This window comes from Coregonus lavaretus (assembly GCF_964263955.1).
Source record: "Coregonus lavaretus genome assembly, chromosome: 9".
In the NCBI taxonomy this organism is placed as follows: domain Eukaryota; kingdom Metazoa; phylum Chordata; class Actinopteri; order Salmoniformes; family Salmonidae; genus Coregonus; species Coregonus lavaretus.
The window spans coordinates 1,103,704-1,128,710 of NC_139996.1; the positions used below are offsets into that span (position 1 = coordinate 1,103,704).

The following is a 25,007-nucleotide window of genomic DNA, read 5'->3' on the forward strand; positions in this document are numbered from 1 at the left end:
TGTTCTCTGGGGACTGAAGGGCAGCAGATGAACAACTTCGCAGAACCGTCTTTGTTTCGGCAACGGTAGTAGTTTTGCTACGACACAGCTGAGAAAACAGGGGAGACTGAAGTGAACTAATTGCTAATTGCAGAGGTGAAGAGCACACCTCTCCCCCTCCAATACAGCCACTGATTACCAAAACAACAAGTCACAAATTGCCCCGCCCCTTAATCCTGGTTGATGTGTCAACAATCATCTGCAAGTTATGAGCAGTCAGCAGTTCACACATCAAGTAGGCTCCTGGGAAGACAGGAAGCACTTAAAGTAGATGGCCCTAGCCAGTTAGACAGTCTCAGACAACAACAGATAAAGACAATCTAGTCAAGATATATTATAGTTTTATTTTTCTTCCACTTTGACATTACAAAGTAGAGGCTTCATGATGTCACCGGCTGCTGTGTAGAGGCTTCCTGATGTCACCGGCTGCTGTGTAGAGGCTTCATGATGTCACCGGCTGCTGTGTAGAGGCTTCATGATGTCACTGGCTGCTGTGTAGAGGCTTCATGATGTCACCGGCTGCTGTTTAGAGGCTTCATGATGTCACCGGCTGCTGTGTAGAGGCTTCATGATGTCACCGGCTGCTGTGTAGAGGCTTCATGATGTCACCGGCTGCTGTGTAGAGGCTTCATGATGTCACTGGCTGCTGTGTAGAGGCTTCCTGATGTCACCGGCTGCTGTGTAGAGGCTTCATGATGTCACTGGCTGCTGTGTAGAGGCTTCATGATGTCACCGGCTGCTGTTTAGAGGCTTCATGATGTCACCGGCTGCTGTGTAGAGGCTTCATGATGTCACCGGCTGCTGTGTAGAGGCTTCATGATGTCACCGGCTGCTGTGTAGAGGCTTCATGATGTCACTGGCTGCTGTGTAGAGGCTTCCTGATGTCACCGGCTGCTGTGTAGAGGCTTCATGATGTCACTGGCTGCTGTGTAGAGGCTTCATGATGTCACCGGCTGCTGTTTAGAGGCTTCATGATGTCACCGGCTGCTGTGTAGAGGCTTCATGATGTCACCGGCTGCTGTGTAGAGGCTTCATGATGTCACCGGCTGCTGTGTAGAGGCTTCCTGATGTCACCGGCTGCTGTGTAGAGGCTTCAGGGTCAGTAGAATGGGTTTCTCTGGCAACAAGATCAACTCAAAGGTACTGTGCACCTCCACCTGACGCTGTTTATCTACTCTGAAGTTCTCCAGCATCTGCAGTGACAGGACAGAGACAAATGTACAGTGTTACAACCACTGCCTGTTCTGTCTCTCCTGTGACATTGCACTATTGCAAGGAAAAATTCAAACTGAATAAAAAAACTGTCATTTAACCTAAATGAAAGTTAATTCAAAACTAAATAAGTTGTTTGAACTAAAGTAGTCCCCAAGTCTTCAGGCTAAAGGCTTAAAAACCTATTTTGAATTGTTTTAAGATGGTCATACCATGGATCATTTAGCTATTTGATTTTGGACCCCTTTAGGTATAAATATAAATACAATTAAAATATATTAGATAAAATATAGAATTGGGCTTTGACTGCTATAACCCATAGAAACATATTGAATAACACATTCATAAATGGCAAAAAAGACAGTAAAAAAATACATCATAAGGTTTTAAGTGTCTGTCCTACATTTACATTTAACATTTTAGTCATTTAGCTTTTAGTCTCTTATCCAGAGCGACTTACAGTTAGTGAGTGTCGGGTGAGGTCGTCGGGTAGTGAGTGTCGGGTGAGGTCGTCGGGTAGTGAGTGTCGGGTGAGGTCGTCGGGTAGTGAGTGTCGGGTGAGGTCGTCGGGTAGTGAGTGTCGGGTGAGGTCGTCGGGTAGTGAGTGTCGGGTGAGGTCGTCGGGTAGTGAGTGTCGGGTGAGGTCGTCGGGTAGTGAGTGTCGGGTGAGGTTGTGTCTCTCTCTGGCGGGAGGTAAGCTTGGCTTATATGGTTTATATACATAGTTTGGGCTTTGTCGAGTAAAGCTTAAACTATGTATTTAGATTGTAGTTAGGTATTGTAGGTAGTTATCGTGGGTTGTTGTATGTAATTATTGTAGGTTAGTATTGTATTCGCCTGAGCCCGGTGAAGCACGAAGCTAGCTAACCCACTACCTGGACTAGCTAGCGGGTAGCCACTGGTAACTATTTGCAACTGTGGATAGTTGTTACGCCAGCTAGCTGCCTACAATAATTACATACAATAATGCCTACCATTCAGCTGTTTTTCTAACCTCATTGTCTGAAGCGTTAACGTTAGGTAGTAAGTGGCTACTGTGCTTGAATTTTAGCTAGCTTGTTGCTACCTGGATAGCTACTAAACAATGGCTGGAATGACCTAGCGAACAGACGCGAACTGCCTGAGTCAATTCAGTGGCTAGCTTTGCACTTGGCTAGCTAACAGTAGCTGCTAGGGGTAAGTTATAACCTACATTTGTGTTTTGTTTTTACATACTGGCAGCCAGAGTCGTTCAAGGGAATTCGTGACATGGGTGACTAGTTAACGTTAGCTTGGCTCTCTCTGTGTGTTCGTGCCGTGGGAGGAGGGGTTTATTCGTTGGCAGATAGCAATGGCTAGCTAGTATGCTAACTATTCTAGCTAACTAACTGGCTGAATAAGTTGACAACGGACTCGCTCAAGCTGTCGGACTAACCCACAACATTAGACACGGACACGAATGATCTGCTTGGCGTGTTGACACACTGGTGGTTTGTTGTGGCCGAGTATTGGTGCTAAACCGTGTTGTTGGAGTCCGGCATGCTAGTTGGCTGTGGCGTCATATGACTAGGTGCCCTGGACGATTTTCACGGAAGAATACTGTACCAAGTTAGCTAGCTGAATAAACTAAGTTAGTCTATTCCTAGAAAACATTGAACCGCTGTAGTTTACAACAATTATAGTTTCTGAGGTGGAAGTTGGGAGAGTTATATTTGGGTGTTTCAGTGAAACGTTAGTGAGGGAGGCCCCGCTCTCTCTTTTCCCAGATGTTTAGTTCATTTCATTCCAATCTCCTTTGCATTATTGTAGCCATTTTCTGTAGCCTGTCAACTATGCCTCTGTCTATCCCTGTTCTCTCCTCTCCGCACAGGCTACACAAACGCCTCACACCGCGTGGCTGCTGACTCTCTAACCTGGTGGTCCCTGCACGCACCACCCACATGGAGTTCCAGGTCTCAGGCAGCCTCTGGAACTGCCGTTCTGCTGCCAACAAGGCAGAGTTCATCTCAGCCTATGCTACCCTCCAGTCCCTCGACTTCTTGGCGGTGACGGAAACATGGATTACCACTGAAAACACTGCTACTCCTACTGCTCTCTCCTCGTCTTACCATGTGTTCTTGCATAACCCGAGAGCATCTGGTCAGCGGGGTGGTGGCACAGGAATCCTCATCTCTCCCAAGTGGACATTCTCTCTTTTTCCCCTGCCCCATCTGTCTATCTCCTCATTTGAATTCCATGCTGTCACAGTCACTAGCCCATTCAAGCTTAACATCCTTGTCATTTATCGCCCTCCAGGTTCCCTTGGAGAGTTCATCAATGAGCTTGACGCTTTGATAAGTTCCTTTCCTGAGGATGGCTCACCCCTTACAGTTCTGGGTGACTTCAACCTCCCTACGTCTACATTTGACTCATTTCTCTCTGCCTCCTTCTTTCCACTCCTCTTCTCTTTTGACCTCACCCTCTCACATATTCGACTTGTTTCAGGAAACTAGGAGTATGTCGCACATCACTACTTCACATATGAACGTAAACATACATTTTTTTAATTGAACTTTCATGTGCCTTAACTTAAATATTTGGGGACACTATTAGATTTTTAAAATTCAAATCAGTCTGGTATGAGAACGGTAGCCCCTATCTGCAAAAGCAGGGTGTCTGCAGAAAGCTGAGTACCTTGGCTATCGGTGCCTTCACAACAGTGTGACTTACTACCATATATGGGCATACTAATTTATAAGGGCAGGCCGAGCCGATGACCTCATTTAAAGATGGCTGCCACCTACATTCCGATTAGCGTTGTGAAGCATAAACAAAATAAACACGGAATATGTTGATCCGAAAGCCGGGACTCCACAGATCAGGAGGATATTTTATCTGTCTGTCTGTGATCTACAGTTATTGATCAACACACAAAAGGAAGAACTGCAGCACAAAACACAGGGGGAGAAAAGGGTGATCTTCTGTCCGAAATACCAGTTTGCTTTTTTTCCTGGCTTCAAAGACTATCATGACATATACAAGCTATGGTGAAAGTGAAATCTAATCATCTACACCTGGGATGTAAAACGAACATGAATGCTAATAATAATATTGTAGATAGTTCAGCTTAAAACTATTTCTGCACCTTTTTTAGTGAAGGACACATGTGTAACCAAGTTTGTGTTTGATAAGACAATTGTATATATTTTTAATAACACACATGTATTCCATCCGTAAATACCAATAAAAAATTTAAATTACGAGCCTAGTTTATTAAGCCACGGAAAAAGACAGGAACCTTCCCGCTAGCCATAATTGGCTGAGATAATGGTTAGGCTGGACATGCCGGGAGATGAGCTTGGATTGGTCTGCCATGTAGCATGCTTCTGTCTATAACGTGAGCTGTTCAGTATGTGTTGATAGTCCTTTCTACCGCATAGTTTTTGAAAGATATAACGTTAGCCATCGAAAAACTACAAAAGTTTTGCTACTTTTCTCAACAACATTGATGCCCTCAATTTAGCAGGTTCTATAGACAGATCAGTTGGAAAAAGTGATTTGCTACTTTCTGCACACGCCACGGTCAGTGTGAACCGGAGTGACATTACACAATGCTGGCCAAACAAGATGTAGCTACAAACAAAACAGAGATAAATGGTTCCAGTCTGCCATGAAACATTCATCTATGTACAGTACCAGTCAAACGTTTGGACATACCTACTCATTCAAGGGTTTTTCTTTATTTTTACTATTTTCTACATAGCCCTTACGCAGCCTGGAGGTGTGTTTTGGTTTTGGGTCATTGTCCTGTTGAAAACCAGATGGGATGGCGTATCGCTGCAGAATGCTGTGGTAGCCATGCTGGTTAAGTGTGCCTTGAATTCTAAATAAATCACTGACAGTGTCACCAGCAAAGCACCCCCACACCAGCACACCTCCTCCTCCATGCTTCACAGTGGGAACCACGCATGCGGAGATCATCCGTTCACCTACTCTGCGTCTCACAAAGACACAGCGGTTGGAACCAAAAATCTCAAATTTGGATTTATCAAATCAAATCAAATCAAATTGTATTGGCCACATGCGCCGAATACAACAGGTGCAGACATTACAGTGAAATGCTTACTTACAGCCCTTAACCAACAGTGCATTTATTTTTAATAAAAAAGTAAAATAAAACAACAACAAAAAAGTGTTGAGAAAAAAAAGAGCAGAAGTAAAATAAAATAACAGTAGGGAGGCTATATATACAGGGGGGTACCGGTGCAGAGTCAATGTGCGGGGGCACCGGCTAGTTGAGGTAGTTGAAGTAATATGTACATGTGGGTAGAGTTAAAGTGACTATGCATAAATAATTAACAGAGTAGCAGCAGCGTAAAAAGATGGGGTGGGGGGGCAGTGCAAATAGTCTGGGTAGCCATGATTAGCTGTTCAGGAGTCTTATGGCTTGGGGGTAGAAGCTGTTGAGAAGTCTTTTGGACCTAGACTTGGCACTCCGGTACCGCTTGCCCTGCGGTAGCAGAGAGAACAGTCTATGACTAGGGTGGCTGGAGTCTTTGACAATTTTGAGGGCCTTCCTCTGACACCGCCTGGTATAGAGGTCCTGGATGGCAGGAAGCTTGGCCCCAGTGATGTACTGGGCCGTACGCACTACCCTCTGTAGTGCCTTGCGGTCGGAGGCCAAGCAGTTGTCATACCAGGCAGTGATGCAACCAGTCAGGATGCTCTCGATGGTGCAGCTGTAGACTTTTTTGAGAATCTGAGGACCCATGCCGAATCTTTTCAGTCCCCTGAGGGGGAATAGGCTTTGTCGTGCCCTCTTCACGACTGTCTTGGTGTGTTTGGACCATGATAGTTCGTTGGTGATGTGAACACCAAGGAACTTGAAGCTCTCAACCTGTTCCACTACAGCCCCGTCGATGAGAATGGGGGCGTGCTCAGTCCTCTTTTTTTTCCTGTAGTCCACAATCATCTCCTTTGTCTTGGTCACGTTGAGGGAGAGGTTGTTATCCTGGCACCACACGGCCAGGTCTCTGACCTCCTCCCTATAGGCTGTCTCATCGTTGTCAGTGATCAGGCCTACCACTGTTGTGTCGTCTGCAAACTTAATGATGGTGTTGGAGTCGTGCCTGGCCATGCAGTCATGGGTGAACAGGGAGTACAAGAGGGGACTGAGCACGCACCCCTGAGGGGCCCCCGTGTTGAGGATCAGTGTGGCAGATGTGTTGTTACCTACCCTTACCACCTGGGGGCGGCCCGTCAGGAAGTCCAGGATCCAGTTGCAGAGGGAGGTGTTTAGTCCCAGGATCCTTAGCTTAGTGATGAGCTTTGAGGGCACTATGGTGTTGAATGCTGAGCTGTAGTCAATGAATAGCATTCTCACGTAGGTGTTCCTCTTGTCCAGGTGGGAAAGGGCAGTGTGGAGTGCAATAGAGATTGCACCATCTGTGGATCTGTTGGGGCGGTATGCAAATTGGAGTGGGTCTAGGGTTTCTGGGATAATGGTGTTGATGTGAGCCATGACCAGCCTTTCAAAGCACTTCATGGCTACAGACGTCAGTGCTACGGGTCGGTAGTCATTTAGGCAGGTTATCTTAGTGTCCTTGGGCACGGGGACTATGGTGGTCTGCTTGAAACATGTTGGTATTACAGACTCAGTCAGGGACATGTTGAAAATGTCAGTGAAGACACTTGCCAGTTGGTCAGCACATGCTCGGAGTACACGTCCTGGTAATCCGTCTGGCCCTGCGGCCTTGTGAAAGTTGACCTGCTTAAAAGTCTTACTCACATCGGCTACGGAGAGCGTGATCACATAGTCATCCGGAACAGCTGGTGTTCTCATGCATGCTTCAGTGTTGCTTGCCTCGAAGCGAGCATAGAAGTGGTTTAGCTCATCTGGTAGGCTTGTGTCACTGGGAAGCTCGCGGCTGTGCTTCCCTTTGTAGTCTGTAATAGTTTTCAAGCCCTGCCACATCCGACGAGCGTCAGAGCCGGTGTAGTACGATTCAATCTTAGTCCTGTATTGACTCTTTGCCTGTTTGATGGTTCGTCGGAGGGCATAGCGAGATTTCTTATAAGCGTCCGGGTTAGAGTCCCGCTCCTTGAAAGCGGCAGCTCTACCCTTTAGCTCAGTGTGGATGTTGCCTGTAATCCATGGCTTCTGGTTGGGGTATGTACGTACGGTCACTGTGGGGACGACATCATCGATGCACTTATTGATGAAGCCAGTGACTGATGTGGTGTACTCCTCAATGCTATCTGAAGAAAAACAGTCCTGTAGCTTAGCATCTGCGTCATCTGACCACTTTTTTTTTAACCGAGTCACTGGTACTTCCTGCTTTAGTTTTTGCTTATAAGCAGGAATCAGGAGGATAGAGTTATGGTCAGATTTGCCAAATGGAGGGCGAGGGAGAGCTTTGTATGCGTCTCTGTGTGTGGAGTAAAGGTGGTCTAGAGTTTTTTTCCCTCTGGTTGCACATTTAACATGCTGGTAGAAATTAGGTAGAACGGATTTAAGTTTCCCTGCATTAAAGTCCCCGGCCACTAGGAGTGCTGCCTCTGGATGAGCGTTTTCCTGTTGACTTATGGCCTTATACAGCTCATTCAGTGCAATCTTAATTCCAGCATTGGTTTGTGGTGGTAAATAGACGGCTATGAAAAATATAGATGAAAACTCTCTCGGTAAATAGTGTGGTCTACAGCATATCATAAGATACCCTACCTCAGGTGAGAAAAACTTCGAGACTTCCTTAGTATTTGATTTTGTGCACCAGCTGTTGTTTACAAATATACACAGACCGCCACCCCTTGTCTTAACGGAGTCCGCCGTTCTATCCTGCCGATGTAACGTATAGCCTGCTAGCTGTATGTTGTCCATGTCGTCGTTCAGCCACGACTCGGTGAAACATAAGATATTACAGTTTTTAATGTCCCGTTGCTAGGATAACCGTAATCTTAGGTCATCCAATTTATTCTCAAATGATTGAAGATTGGCTAATAGGATTGATGGGAGCGGCAGTTTACTCGCTCGCCGTCGGATCCTTACAAGGCACCCCGACCTACGTCCACGATATCTCAGTCTCTTCCTCATGCGAATTACGGGGATTTGGGCCTTGTCGGGTGTCTGTAGGATATCCTTTGCGGCCACCTCGTTGAATAAAAATTATTTTGTCCAATACGAGGTGAGAAATCGCTGTCCTGATATCCAGAAGCTCTTTTTGGTTATAAGAGACCTTGGCAGAAACATTATGTACAAAATAAATTACAAATAACGCGGAAAAACACACATAATAGTACAATTGGTTAGAGGGCTGTAAAACGGCAGCCATCTTCTCCGGTGCCATTCTAGCCCCAAAGGACAGATTTCCACGGGTCTAATATCCATTGCTCGTGTACCAAATAGGGCTATCTTCTGTATACCTCCCCTACCTTGTCACAACACAACTGACTGGCTCAAACGCATTAAGGAGGAAAGAAATTCCACAAATTAACTTTTAACATGGCACACCTGTTAATTGAAATGCATTCCAGGTGACTACCTCATGAAGCTGGTTGAGAGAATGCCAATAGTGTGCAAAGCTGTCATCAAGGCAAATGGTGGCTATTTTGAAGAATCTCAAATATTAAATATATTTTGATTTGTTTAACACTTTTTTGGTTACTACATGGTTCCATATGTGTTATTTCATAGTTTTGATGTCTTCACTATTTTTCTACAATGTAGAAAATAGTAAAAATAAAGAAAAACTCTTGAATGAGTAGGTGTGTCCAAACTTTTGACTGGTACTGTATACGGGTAAGAGTCTAGCTACATTTTCAGATATTATATGTTTCTAATTTTATCAGAAAGTCATTTTAATTGCAAGTTCAAGCGTACTGTTTGCTAGCTAGCGAACGTTAGATTGCTGGCTCGCTAGCTAACATTACGTGTATGACCTGTGTAGTAATATTATTCAAATCAGAAATCCATTTGAATTCTTAGTTATAGCCTAATGTTAGCTAGCTAACATTGAACCTGGTTGATTAGCTCTAGCTATCTGGACATTCGTACAGCTATGACAATGTTTGTATTGGTTTGTAGTAGTATGATTTGGGATTATGCCGGTTCATTGTTTAGCTAGCTAGCTAGCTACATTTCTAAACAAAAGACAAGACTACATGTCTAAACAAAACACTTCCCCAGATGATTACATGACCCATCAAGTTAGCCAGGTGTGTCTGGGGGTGATTACGGCCATTTCATTCATGAACAAGTGTACATGTCTAGACAATAGTGACCCATCCACGTAGCTAGATGTGGCTGGGGGTTGGTTATAGCATTTCCTTCACTTGACCCATCAATTTAGACAAGTGTGTCAGGTAAGCGTCATCTAATAACTATAAAATCAACGTTTTATTTTATTTGACAACATGACCTGCACCAAAGTCAGATTAGGATATAGGCCAAGGACTAGATAACGTTTTTTTACCTGCAGTTTTTTCCTTATTGTAGGCTGCTACTTTCACCACTTTTAGTCTTGAAATCTTTCGTTGTTTACTAAACTAATCACTCAGTTTAGCAAATGCCTCACATGTGGATCTTTAAAGAGATGGGTGGGGCTTAAGAGGGTGTGAACGATACTGGATGGGTGTAGACAAAGAAGAGCTCTCCAGTTGGTGTACCAAAACATTCAAGGGCCATTTTCTCAAAAGTGTGGTTACAAATGTATCAACTTTCAAATCAGAATTACTTTCCCATTGTTCTTCAACTGTAGTGCATGATATACAATTTTCTAGCTCTGAGTCTCTACTTTTATCCCAATGTAAAAAACAAAAATTCAAATTTGCCTCATAAGATCGAATCGAGGTCCCTTATTTTTGTTGTCACAAAACTACCTCCATACTTTCATTCGTTTGTATGGATTACGTTCAGACGAGAGCAAAACGGAGAACACCATTGTGTTAGTGAGAGTCTCCCCTTTCCATAGAGGGGTCATATTTTAATCAGTCATTCAAACTTTGAGCTGTGAATCTCACATGTATAAGGAAGAGCTGCATCTCCGTCTCAGCGATGCGTCGTCCGAGACACTGTCTGGGTCCGAACCCAAAGCCCAAGCTCCTGAAGTACTGGCTCTCTGTCCGCAGCCAGCGGGACGGGAGGTACTTCTCAGGTCTGGGGAACACACCTGGGTCTCTACCCATCGCATAGAGACCCAACTGGACCAGAGTCTAGAGAACACACCACATTACATACTGCCCTCTCAAACCATCTACCAAAGTCTCTGATCAAATGTAAATACAGTAGCTACTGTATTGTCATAGGTTGTCTCCTCTTACCCCAGAAGGTATGTGATAGTTCTGAATGACGATTTCCTCTGTAATGTATCTCTGTAAGCTGACTGCAACCGGATGAAGCCTGATGGACAGAAGAAGATGGTGACTTGACTTTCTTAATGCTTAACCAGTAGGTGGCCCCATTACAGGCATCTCAACAGATGAAGAGTATAGGTGTTCACCAAAGCAATCTCTGAAATTCATATCTGAAAGTGATCATTGTGACTCGACTACTAATGTCTAACCAGTAGGTTGCACCATTGCAAAGACATATTTTTTTTTTTCATGATCAGTGATGACATGATATATACTGTATACTGCTGGTGTGGGTTTATAATAATTGGTCTTGTAGTTATTGTCTTGTTAGGTAGTCATTATAGTTAACATCAGCTCTCGTTTGTCAATCATCTTGTCTGTCTGTCTGACCTCAGAGTTTCCTTCAGCGCTCCTTTGACCAGCGGTATCATCTTCAGCATCTGTAGCATGTCTCCCTGGGTAGACTGTCTGGCCACAGCCACCTCAGCCCTCAACTCCTCCTGGAGGTCAGGGTGTCTGGCCAGCTCATACAGAGTCCACAGCAGGGTGATAGATGTCTGAAATACATTACAGAGTAGAATGCTATATGACCTCTAGAGGGTTGAAATACTGTTGGTTGTCTACCCTATCTGGTAGTTAACTAGTTAACTAATCAGTTGACTTGGACATCTCTCCTATAGCCTCACCGAACCAGGTCTAAACAACAGGAGAAGGTGATGTACGGTGTGATTACTGTTGGAAGTCGTTATCAAGTCGTTTGTTACCGTGTCTACCCCTCCAGCCATCAGTTCAGTGACGCTGGCCTTGATATCCTCTATAGACAGCTTGTCTAACATCAGGAGGCTGGCCAGGACTCCTGGATACTTCCCCTGGGTGGTGGTGTCCTGACGCATCGTCCTGTAGATGTTCTGGATGCAGCGGTCCGCTGGGGGGACATGTAATCAGGACAGTGTAACAGTGAACCAACATAGCTACTGATACAGACACAGACACAACACCAGCACAGTGTTAACTGTGATCTTAAATGCATCATACAGATCACAGACAACGTTCTTTGTCTTCTTCCTGGCTTTACTTTCTCTGGTGTTTCCCTAGCTAGATGACAGCCCTATCCCTTCCCACTGGCCCTATCCCTTCCCACTGGCCCTAACCCTTCCCACTGGCCCTAACCCTTCCCACTGGCCCTAACCCTTCCCACTGGCCCTATCCCTTCCCACTGGCCCTATCCCTTCCCACTGGCCCTATCCCTTCCCACTGGCCCTATCCCTTCCCACTGGCCCTATCCCTTCCCACTGGCCCTAACCCTTCCCACTGGCCCTATCCCTTCCCCTGGCCCTAACCCTTCCCACTGGCCCTAACCCTTCCCACTGGCCCTATCCCTTCCCACTGGCCCTATCCCTTCCCACTGGCCCTAACCCTTCCCACTGGCCCTATCCCTTCCCACTGGCCCTATCCCTTCCCACTGGCCCTAACCCTTCCCACTGGCCCTAACCCTTCCCATTGGCCCTAACCCTTCCCACTGGCCCTATCCCTTCCCACTGGCCCTATCCCTTCCCACTGGCCCTATCCCTTCCCACTGGCCCTATCCCTTCCCACTGGCCCTAACCCTTCCCACTGGCCCTATCCCTTCCCACTGGCCCCATCTCTTCCCTTTGGCCCTAACAATTCCCCTTGGCCCAACCCCTTGGCCCTAACACTTCCCCTTGGCCCTAAACTTTCCTCTTGGCCTTGACCCTTCCCTTTAGCCCAAATCTTTCCGCTTGGCACGAACCCTTCCCCTTGCCCTAATCCTTCAATGTTTGCTCCCTATCTCTTCTCCTTGGCCCTAACGCTTTCACTTGGTGATAACCCTTCCCCTTGGCCCGAACCATTCCCCTTGGCCCGTACCCTTCAATGTTTGCTCCTTAACCCTTCCCCTTGGCCCGAACCCTTCAATGTCTGCTCCCTAACCCTTCACCTTCCACTTGGCCCTAACGCTTCCCCTTGACCTTATCCCTTCCCCTTCGCCCTAACCCTTTCCCTTGGCCCTAACCCTTCCATTTTTGGCCAAAGCTCTTCTCCTGGGCCCTAACCCTTCAATGTCTGCTCCCTAACCCTTCACATTCCCCTTGGCCCTAACCCTTCCCCTTGGCCCTAACCCTTCCATTTTTGGCCCAAGCTCTTCCCCTGGGCCCTAACCCTTCAATGTTTGCTCCCTAAACTTTCCCCAAGGCCCTATCCCTTCACATTGGCCCTAACCCTTCAATGATTTCCCCTTGGCCCTAACCCTTCCTCTTAGCCCAAATCTTTCCGTTTGGCATGAACCCTTCCCCTGGGCCCTAACCCTTCACCTTGGCCCTAACCATTCAATGTTTGCTCCCTAACCCTTCACCTTGGCCCTAACACTTCCCCTTGGCCCTAACACTTCAATTTATGGCCCTAACCCTTCTCCATGGCCCTTCCCCTTGACCTTAAGCCTTCCGCCAGGCCCTAACCCTAACCCTTCCCCTTGGCCCTAACACTTCCCCATGGCCCTAACCATTCCCATTGGCCTAACCATTCTCAGTGGCCCTTCCCCTTGACATTAAGCCTTCCTCTTGGCCCTAACCCTACCACTTGGCCCTAACCCTTCACATTGGCTTGAACCCTTCCCCGTGGCCCTTCCCCTTGGCCCTAAGCCTTCCCTTTGGCCCTAATCCTTCACCTTGGCCCTAACCATTCCCCTTGGCCCTAACACTTCATTGTTTGACCCTAACACTTACCCTTGGCCCTATCCCTCCCTTTTAGCCCTATCTTTTCCCTTTGGCCCTAACAATTCCCCTTGGCCCTAACCCTTCAATGCTTTCTCCCTATTTCTTCCATTTGGACCAAACCCTTCCCCTTGGCCCTAACTCTTCCCTTGATCCTAACCCTTAAATGTTTGCTCCCTAACCCTTCCCCTTGGTGCTATCTCTTCCCCTTGGCCCTAACCCTTCCCCGTGGCCCTTCCCCTTGACCTTAAGCATTCCCCTTGGCCCTAACCCTTCCCCATGTTCCTAACCCTTCCACTTGGCCCTAACCCTTCCCCTTGGCCCTATCTCTTCCCCTTGGCCCTAACCCTTCAATGTTTGGCCCTAACCCTTTAATGTTTGGCCCTAACTCTTCCCCTTGTTCCTAACCCGTCCCCTTGTTCCTAACCCTTCCCCTGGTTCCTAACCCTTCCCCTGGTTCCTAACCCTTCCCCTGGTTCCTAACCCTTCCCCTTGTTCCTAAGCCTTCCCCTTATCTCTTCCCCTTAGCCTTAACCCTTCAATATTTGGTCCCAACCCTTCCTCTTGGCTGTAACCCTTCCCCATCACCCAATCACTTCCCCTTGTTCCTAACCTTTCCCTTTGGCCCTAACCCTTCCCATTTGCCCTAACCCTTCCCTGTGGCCCTTGACCTTAAGCCTTCTCCTTGGCCCTAACCCTTCCACTTGGCCCTAACCCTTTAATGTTTGGCCCTAAGTCTCCCCCATGGCTCTAACCCTTCCCCTTGTTCCTAACCCTTCCCCTTGTTCCTAACCCTTCCCCTGGTTCCTAACCCTTCCCATTGTCCCCAACCCTTCCCCTTGTTCCTAACCCTTCCCATTGGCCCTAACCCTTCCTCTTGTTCCTAACCCTTCCCCTGGTTCCTAACCCTTCCCATTGGCCCTAACCCTTCCCCTGGTTCCTAACCCTTCCCATTGGCCCTAACCCTTCCCCTGGTTCCTAACCCTTCCCATTGGCCCTAACCCTTCCCCTTGTTCCTAACCCTTCCCATTGGCCCTAACCCTTCCCCTGGTTCCTAACCCTTCCCATTGGCCCTAACCCTTCCCCTTGTTCCTAAACCTTGGCCCTAACCCTTCAATGTTTGCAGATATCACAGGGATATGCTGTGAGTGTTGTCCTACCCTGGTTGAAGATGCCATCCCAGGCCTCTACGTGATCTCTCCAGACCTTGGCTCCTACCCTCCTCAGCATGGCCGGGGGGATGTACAGCATGGGAGAGGTAGTCTTGAACATCAGAGAGATGCAGTCGATGAAGTGTTGGGCCTCAGGGTTGATGTAGTCCAACATTAGGCCCAGACGCTCCCCGTACAGAACAGAACCCACCGCTGGAGAGGAGAGAACACATTAGACACAGACATTCACATAACGCATCGAATCACTGAAGAGGAGAGAACACAGGTTAGACACAGATGCCTTCCGTACTGAACAGAACCCACCGCTTTACAACACAGCACAGGTGAGACATTGCACAATACTGAACTTACTCTACATACAAAAACATCAGGTAAATATAGTATAATATACAGTAGTGTACAGTACATTACGCCAGCCTAAGACACCAGTTGTCATCGTCGATGGCCTATGACCCCTAAGGAGCGATGGGCCTAAGTAAGTAAGTAAGATATTAGCAGAAATGTAAGATGTTAACCTTACAGTACATGAGACAATCTGGTACTGGTATGAGTCAGTGTATAAAATGTGGTCATCACAGGTTTCAAGACAGCCACAAGTAAATATTAGGGGAAACAGTCCAAACTAAAGCTTACATTCAAGAGCGTATTTGAAGAGTTCTTGAGAAAGGTCGGTGGTCCATTTGTCCTGTCCACTCCTTTCAATCTTCTTATGTACCCGGGCCACAAAGTCCTGTCCAACCTCATCCAACAGAGGAACAAAGTTCCCCAACACCTTGGGAGAGATCACCTCTCTGTTCAGAATCACCCTGTTGGAACGCCAGTCCTCCCCATTCCTACAGGGAGATAAACAGACCAAATCTTGTTGTGAATTGTTCTGTGTTGGAATGTCACCGAACTAGCAAGACTAAAACTACATTTCAACAACTAAATCTGTCAATAATGCCTGATTCACACTATAGGTCCACACCAAGCCGAGCTGTACTGGGCTGGCCTGGTTACCATCTACCATAGTATAGGGCCACACCAAGCCGAGCTGTACTGGGCTGGCCTGGTTACCATCTAGTATAGTTGCTAGAAATGGCAATGTGAAAATATATCTGAGACGACACAGTAGAGTTTGGGTAAACCCTGAACTGTTAGCCTGGGTACCAGTTTCTTTAGCTAACATTTAACCAAATGCATGACAAGGAGTGGAATGATAGGTAAGGAGACTGTTGCCCAGGCTACAATACTGTAGTGTGAATAGTCAAAAAATCTCAAAGAGCAAAGCTTATGACGACAAGGACATTGATTTGAAAGTCCTTACTTAAACAACCGTTTGACAGATATAACAGAACAGAACAGTGTACGTACTTGAGCAGGACTCCATACTTCCTGTTCCTGTAGTCTCTGTATGAGGTCCACGCCTCCACCGTTAACCTCTTGGGGTAGTGTCCCTCTGCCTTAAACAGGATGGCTGCATCTTCCGGCTTTATAATGTTCACACTATCATAGTAACCTATCTTCTCCCTGTCAGGCACAATGACAGAGAAACATCAAATCATGTTATTGTTACTTATGTTCAAACAGGTTATGTTAGTAAAATTCACTTATTTTTGTTTTGTTCACACTCATAGTAGCTTATCTTCTCCCTGCAAGACAATGAAGCATTTATAAACCGAATGGGCAGCAGACTGTACCTTTGTTACTATCAAACATAATTTGCAAGTAGAAATCCCATTCTAAATTGTTTTAATGATTATATATGGCTAGTGTCATGTTGTATTTGTCTGATAGAACATATTTCTCCCCTCAACAAAGCTAATTACATGATACAAGGTCAGAATTGAGTGTTTTGTCTGCAGCAACAGCAACAACTGCATTGTAGCATTATGTTGAAATGGGTTGTAGCTATACCTATGGTTCTCTCCATAGCTGAAGCTTTTAGTTGTGAATTATAATAATAATAATAATAATCATACAGAACTGGTATCACTGCTTCAGTACGCAATCCTTAATACTTTATTATATCTTTGTCTCCTTTGACCTCTTAACTGAATTACATTTTTTTTTCTTACTGTAGGTTTTGATATCAAGCTATCAATGTGTATAATATCTAACAAGCGGGGAAAGAGTTGTGCAAAAAATATGAAGTGCTGATGGCATTCTGACTGAGTAACAGCAAACTTGGCTGCCCTCTGCAAATGGAGGGGAGACAGACACACCCCTCAGCGCTCTGCTGCTAATCTGCAGCTGTTTTGCAGTGAGAACATGCAGGGAGGGATTTTGCCAAAATCATCATCCGATCCGACTATCAACTTACAGATACAATTAGGAATATGAGCATGACCATGTCAGCACAGCCCTACTACAGAGGACCATGTTCTACAGAGGACCATGTTCTACAGAGGACCATGTTCTACAGAGGACCATGTTCTACAGAGGACCATGTTCTACAGAGAACCATGTTCTACAGAGGACCATGTTCTACTAACTGATATACAGAGGACCATGCACTGATCGACCACCTGTAATAATACAGTTGCAGATCATATCATAATTAACCTCCTATCTCCTAATCTGTAAATGGGTCTGACTGTATCGTACCTGTCTATGGGTCTGACGGTGTTGAAGTTGTACAGTCTCTTACCTGTAAATGGGTGTGACTGTATCGTACCTGTATATGGGTCCGAAGGTGTTGAAGTTTTGCACCATGAGTCTGTGGATGTTCCTGAATCCGTCTAGTTTCCAGAAACTGTAGAGATTGGCCAGTCCGTTTCTCCAGAGACCTGGGATCTCACTGAAGGCCTGGACCATACTGCTGTTGTCTGGGGACAGAGCCTGGCGCGCCACCGGCATACTGGAGCTGTGGCGGGCACTGGGCAAGGGTAGTCCACACGCTGGAGACATGTGGCGGGCACTGGGCAAGGGTAGTCCACACGCTGGAGACATGTGGCGGGCACTGGGCAAGGGTAGTCCACACGCTGGAGACATGTGGCGGGCACTGGGCAAGGGTAGTCCACACGCTGGAGACATAGGCAGAGCCAGGCAGCTGCGACACACACTCCACCTCACCATCATAGCAGCTCACCTCTTCCTCTGTCCGTCTCCCTTCCTCATCCGTCTCTATGCTCTCTCTCCGTCTACCGCTCCACTGTCTCTCCTCCCCTGTGTCCTTCAATGTTTCTTTCAGGGACAGCTTGTGTGTTGTGATGGTGTCAGCCTTTATATTCAGCCCCTCCCCTATGGCAAGTCAAGGCCTCCCTCACCCAGACCCAGTCTTCTGTTTACTGTGGGACTTTCTTAGAATGCTGAAATATCCATCCTCCTAACATAACATGTTATAGCTGGCTATTTAATTGTTGGACTGTGTGGAAGTTGAATAGTCTGTTTAATCTTGTTTCTAAGAAAATTAGCTGAGGTCACCTTCACCCCAAAAGTACTAAGTGGGTCGTTATTGAATTACGGTAGCATTTGGGCATGGCATTTTGGAAAAAATGAACTTTCTTTTTCTAGATTTGTATTTATTGAAATGTATCTTTCCATTGTAAATAATATGGTAGCTTAATTACTTTAAATCATTTTTACCATTATGATAACATTGTGGCAACAGTAGGACTAGTAACACCAATTATGTTTACACCAATGAGGCATTTTAGGTAAATGAGGAGTTTCTGAAATGGAGGCCACAGATTCTCAAATCTAAGGTCAATCTTCCTTGAAAAAGTGATATGATTAATCATTTTGCTTACAATGTTATTTCCTGTCAATTAAATTGACTAACACAAAGTGACACTTTGAATTTAGACACACCAAATTATCAATAAATCCTTGTGACCTACTAAAAGGTTATTAGCTAATAATGTTATTGAATGTAGAGCCCTCCCCAGACAACAGTTTGCCGCTGGAGAGAACGCTCGAGGTCCTTGCACATCTTTGTAATCAGTGATTTTCAAGGCGGTAACACGGATGACATAAAACTGAGGGACAGAGAAAGATTATACTAGTAAAACAAACTGGTATTTTAATACCATTCCTTGTTTTTATTGACCTATGCAATATATTAAATACTTTTGTTCACCATCTAGCATTCAAAATAATTAATAGATATCTCTAAATCCCCAAAACATGTCACTACACATCACCAGTGGGACAAGCCAATTTGCCCCCAGTAGATTCTACAATGCATACAAATAGATTTGTTGCAGTTTAAAGGACTTCCATGAGTTTTATTATTAAATAATAGTTAAATAAAAATGGAAAATGTATTATTTGTCATGTTGTTGTCATTTAAAAGTATTTTTACATGGTGCCATTGTCAAGAGACAGCATTTACACCTGCAATTCAAGAATGACCCAAATGCCAAGTCAAAAATGTCTGAATTCTCACATTGCCCTGCAACTCATCTGAGTGTAATCTTTTAGATCATTGCGTTGATAGATCCTCATGTCCTAGCCCTGAGACCTTGGTAGTGTTTTCTCTCTAAACAGCTGTAGAGGAAGGCCGTAGAGGAGAGGGAGGCTACAGAAACACACCGTTCTAAGGTAAACAAAACTTAGAACACAAATTGCAATGAAATCTATCAACTTAAGAAAAACATGTCAACATTCAATACATTCTATATGATTAAAATCCAGAAATGTTAGTTTTTATATCATAAAACTTGCACAATAGAAATGTCAAGATAAAACAGATAAGAAACAGTAGACCACATCATAGTCACTGTTGGACTGAAACAAATGAAGAGAATCACATCTACAAAACAATGAATGGCAGGCTCAGCTGGTCCTTGCATCACGTGTCAAACTCATTCCATGAAGGGCAGAGCGTCTCCTCCCTTTTACTTGATTGATTAATTAAGGTCACTGATTAGTTAGGAAATCCCCTCACCTGGTTGTCTAGGTCTTAATTTATTAGTTAGGAACACCCCTCACCTGGTTGTCTAGGTCTTAATTGGACACAAATTGAAAGGAGAAACCAAAAACCAGCACACACTCGGCCCTCCATGAAATGAGTTTGACATCCCGGTCTTAGATGATCATATGAAAGGAGTTTGACATTCCGGTCTTAGACGATCATATGAAAGGAGTTTGATGAGTTCCTCCAGCTTCAGTCTTCAGGTCTCCCTGGACCTAGTCGTCATGTGGTGTAGACCACCAGGTCCTGGTCCTCTGGGGGAAACCAGACTGAACCCCTGCCTGAACACACAGGGACTATAATTACAGACTGAACCCCTGCCTGAACACACAGGGACTATAATTACAGACTGAACCCCTGCCTGAACACACAGGGACTATAATTACAGACTGAACCCCTGCCTGAACACACAGGGACTATAATTACAGACTGAACCCCTGCCTGAACACACAGGGACTATAATTACAGACTGAACCCCTGCCTGAACACACAGGGACTATAATTACAGACTGAACCCCTGCCTGAACACACAGGGACTATAATTACAGACTGAACCCCTGCCTGAACACACAGGGACTATAATTACAGACTGAACCCCTGCCTGAACACACAGGGACTATAATTACAGACTGAACCCCTGCCTGAACACACAGGGACTATAATTACAGACTGAACCCCTGCCTGAACACACAGGGACTATAATTACAGACTGAACCCCTGCCTGAACACACAGGGACTATAATTACAGACTGAACCCCTGCCTGAACACACAGGGACTATAATTACAGACTGAACCCCTGCCTGAACACACAGGGACTATAATTACAGACTGAACCCCTGCCTGAACACACAGGGACTATAATTACAGACTGAACCCCTGCCTGAACACACAGGGACTATAATTACAGACTGAAGCCCTGCCTGAACACACAGGGACTATAATTACAGACTGAACCCCTGCCTGAACACACAGGGACTATAATTACAGACTGAACCCCTGCCTGAACACACAGGGACTATAATTACAGACTGAACACCTGCCTGAACACACAGGGACTATAATTACAGACTGAACCCCTGCCTGAACACACAGGGACTATAATTACAGACTGAACCCCTGCCTGAACACACAGGGACTATAATTACAGACTGAACCCCTGCCTGAACACACAGGGACTATAATTACAGACTGAAGCCCTGCCTGAACACACAGGGACTATAATTACAGACTGAACCCCTGCCTGAACACACAGGGACTATAATTACAGACTGAACCCCTGCCTGAACACACAGGGACTATAATTACAGACTGAACACCTGCCTGAACACACAGGGACTATAATTACAGACTGAACCCCTGCCTGAACACACAGGGACTATAATTACAGACTGAACCCCTGCCTGAACACACAGGGACTATAACTACAGACTGAACCCCTGCCTGAACACACAGGGACTATAATTACAGACTGAACCCCTGCCTGAACACACAGGGACTATAATTACAGACTGAACCCCTGCCTGAACACACAGGGACTATAATTACAGACTGAACCCCTGCCTGAACACACAGGGACTATAATTACAGACTGAACCCCTGCCTGAACACACAGGGACTATAATTACAGACTGAACCCCTGCCTGAACACACAGGGACTATAATTACAGACTGAACCCCTGCCTGAACACACAGGGACTATAATTACAGACTGAACCCCTGCCTGAACACACAGGGACTATAATTACAGACTGAAACCCTGCCTGAACACACAGGGACTATAATTACAGACTGAACCCCTGCCTGAACACACAGGGACTATAATTACAGACTGAACCCCTGCCTGAACACACAGGGACTATAATTACAGACTGAACCCCTGCCTGAACACACAGGGACTATAATTACAGACTGAACCCCTGCCTGAACACACAGGGACTATAATTACAGACTGAAACCCTGCCTGAACACACAGGGACTATAATTACAGACTGAACCCCTGCCTGAACACACAGGGACTATAATTACAGACTGAACCCCTGCCTGAACACACAGGGACTATAACTACAGACTGAACCCCTGCCTGAACACACAGGGACTATAATTACAGACTGAACCCCTGCCTGAACACACAGGGACTATAATTACATACTGAACCCCTGCCTGAACACACAGGGACTATAATTACAGACTGAACCCCTGCCTGAACACACAGGGACTATAATTACAGACTGAACCCCTGCCTGAACACACAGGGACTATAATTACAGACTGAACCCCTGCCTGAACACACAGGGACTATAACTACAGACTGAACCCCTGCCTGAACACACAGGGACTATAATTACAGACTGAACCCCTGCCTGAACACACAGGGACTATAATTACAGACTGAACCCCTGCCTGAACACACAGGGACTATAATTACATACTGAACCCCTGCCTGAACACACAGGGACTATAATTACAGACTGAACCCCTGCCTGAACACACAGGGACTATAATTACAGACTGAACCCCTGCCTGAACACACAGGGACTATAATTACAGACTGAACCCCTGCCTGAACACACAGGGACTATAACTACAGACTGAACCCCTGCCTGAACACACAGGGACTATAATTACAGACTGAACCCCTGCCTGAACACACAGGGACTATAATTACAGACTGAACCCCTGCCTGAACACACAGGGACTATAATTACAGACTGAACCCCTGCCTGAACACACAGGGACTATAATTACATACTGAACCCCTGCCTGAACACACAGGGACTATAATTACAGACTGAACCCCTGCCTGAACACACAGGGACTATAATTACAGACTGAACCCCTGCCTGAACACACAGGGACTATAACTACAGACTGAACCCCTGCCTGAACACACAGGGACTATAATTACAGACTGAACCCCTGCCTGAACACACAGGGACTATAATTACAGACTGAACCCCTGCCTGAACACACAGGGACTATAATTACAGACTGAACCCCTGCCTGAACACACAGGGACTATAATTACAGACTGAACCCCTGCCTGAACACACAGGGACTATAATTACAGACTGAACCCCTGCCTGAACACACAGGGACTATAATTACAGACTGAACCCCTGCCTGAACACACAGGGACTATAACTACAGACTGAACCCCTGCCTGAACACACAGGGACTATAATTACAGACTGAACCCCTGCCTGAACACACAGGGACTATAATTACAGACTGAACCCCTGCCTGAACACACAGGGACTATAATTACAGACTGAACCCCTGCCTGAACACACAGGGACTATAATTACAGACTGAACCCCTGCCTGAACACACAGGGACTATAATTACAGACTGAACCCCTGCCTGAACACACAGGGACTATAATTACAGACTGAACCCCTGCCTGAACACACAGGGACTATAACTACAGAGATGCAGCACTGACATGCAGCATGGATACCAACACCAAAGAAACAAAGCCAACAGAGAAGGCAGTGGGCCAAAGACAATGTTTTATGTCTTAGAATTCTGAACCCTTGAGTTCAGAGGACTTACTAAACATGTATTTCCATTTAGGCCCAGCCTTCATTTATAAAAAAAAAAAAAAAAAAACGATGTTTTAAGTGAGAAGTAGCTATTGGTCTGAATCCCCAAAAAATATATTTGGCCTTACTGCCATTACCCCATACAAACACATTGAATAACAGATACACCTCCAAAAACTACAAAGGAAGTTTGTTCTGAAGTCTCTATCCTATATCTGAGAGATATAAGAAATATCAGTAAACATATAAACTACCGTTCAAAAGTTTGGGGTCACTTAGAAATGTCCTTGTTTTCGAAAGAAAAGCTATTTTATTGTCCATTAAAATAACATCAAATTGATCAGAAATACAGTGTAGACATTGTTAATTTTGTAAATGGCTACTGTAGCTGGAAACGGTTGATTTTTAGTGGAATATCTACATAGGCGTACAGAGGCCCATTATCAGCAACCATCAGTCCTGTGTTCCAATGGCACGTTGTGTTTGCTAATCCAAGTTTATCATTTTAAAAAGCTAATTGATCATTAGAAAACCCTTTTGCAATTATGTTAGCACAGGGTTATAGAGAGGGTTATAGAAAGGGTTATAGAGAGGGTTATAGAGAGGGTTATATCTGGGTTATAGAGAGGGTTATAGAGAGGGTTATAGAGAGGGTTATAGAGAGGGTTATAGAGAGGGTTATAGAGAGGATTATATCTGGGTTATAGAGAGGGTTATAGAGAGGGTTATAGCTGGGTTATAGAGAGGGTTATAGAGAGGGTTATAGAGAGGGTTATAGTGAGGGTTAAATCTGGATTATTGAGAGGGGTATAGAGAGGGTTATAGAGAGGGTTATAGAGAGGTTTATAGAGAGGGTTATAGAGAGGGTTATAGAGAGGTTTATAGAGAGGCTTATAGAGAGGGTTATAGAGAGGGTTATAGAGAGGCTTATATCTGGGTTATAGAGAGGGTTATAGTGAGGGTTTTATCTGGATTATAGAGAGGGTTATAGAGAGGATTATAGAGAGGGTTATAGAGAGGTTTATAGAGAGGGTTATAGAGAGGGTTATAGAGAGGTTTATAGAGAGGGTTATAGGGAGGATTATAGCTGGGTTACAGAGAGGGTTATAGAGAGGATTATAGAGAGGGTTATAGCTGGGTTATAGAGAGGGTTATAGAGAGGATTATAGAGAGGGTTATAGAGAGGGTTATAGAGAGGATTATAGAGAGGGTTATAGCTGGGTTATAGAGAGGGTTATAGAGAGGATTATAGAGAGGATTATAGAGAGGGTTATAGAGAGGGTTATAGCTGGGTTATAGAGAGGGTTATAGAGAGGGTTATAGAGAGGTTTATAGAGAGGGTTATAGAGAGGGTTATAGAGAGGATTATAGAGAGGGCTATATCTGGGTTATAGAGAGGGTTATAGTGAGGGTTAAATCTGGATTATAGAGAGGGTTATAGAGAGGATTATAGAGAGGGTTATAGAGAGGGTTATAGAGAGGATTATAGAGAGGGTTATAGAGAGGGCTATATCTGGGTTATAGAGAGGGTTATAGTGAGGGTTATATCTGGATTATAGAGAGGGTTATAGAGAGGATTATAGAGAGGGTTATAGAGAGGGTTATAGAGAGGATAATATAGAGAGGGTTATAGAGAGGGTTATAGAGAGGGTTATAGAGAGGGTTATAGAGAGGGTTATAGCTGGGTTATAGAGAGGGTTATAGAGAGGGTTATAGAGAGAGTTATAGAGAAGGTTATAGAGAGGGTTATAGAGAGGGTTATAGAGAGGGTTATAGAGAAGGTTATAGAGAGGGTTATAGTGAGGGTTATAGAGAGGATTATAGAGAGGGTTATAGCTGGGTTATAGAGAGGGTTATAGAGAGGGTTATAGAGAGGGTTATAGAGAGGGTTATATCTGGGTTATAGAGAGGGTTATAGAGAAGGTTATAGAGAGGGTTATAGAGAGGGTTATAGAGAGGATTATAGAGAGGGTTATAGAGAGGGTTAAAGAGAGGGTTATAGCTGGATTATAGAGAGGATTATAGAGAGGATTATAGAGAGGGTAATAGAGAGGGTTATAGAGAGGGTTATAGAGAGGGTTATAGAGAGGATTATATATGGGTTATAGA

General features: G+C 45.2%; 1 protein-coding gene across 1 annotated transcript; it reads right to left on the reverse strand.

The window, feature by feature from the left end:
• Positions 1–1,109: 1,109 nt before the first annotated feature.
• Positions 1,110–17,518, reverse strand: LOC311134585 (cholesterol side-chain cleavage enzyme, mitochondrial; the record flags this gene model as incomplete). Its single annotated transcript, XM_084168320.1, has 10 exons — positions 1,110–1,232; positions 10,225–10,416; positions 10,525–10,603; positions 10,948–11,114; positions 11,322–11,482; positions 14,447–14,650; positions 15,092–15,291; positions 15,812–15,967; positions 17,115–17,337; positions 17,461–17,518. 10 exons carry the CDS (start codon positions 17,516–17,518, stop codon positions 1,110–1,112), a joined length of 1,563 nt encoding a protein of 520 aa, XP_084024446.1.
• Between the last annotated feature and the right edge of the window lie 7,489 nt (positions 17,519–25,007).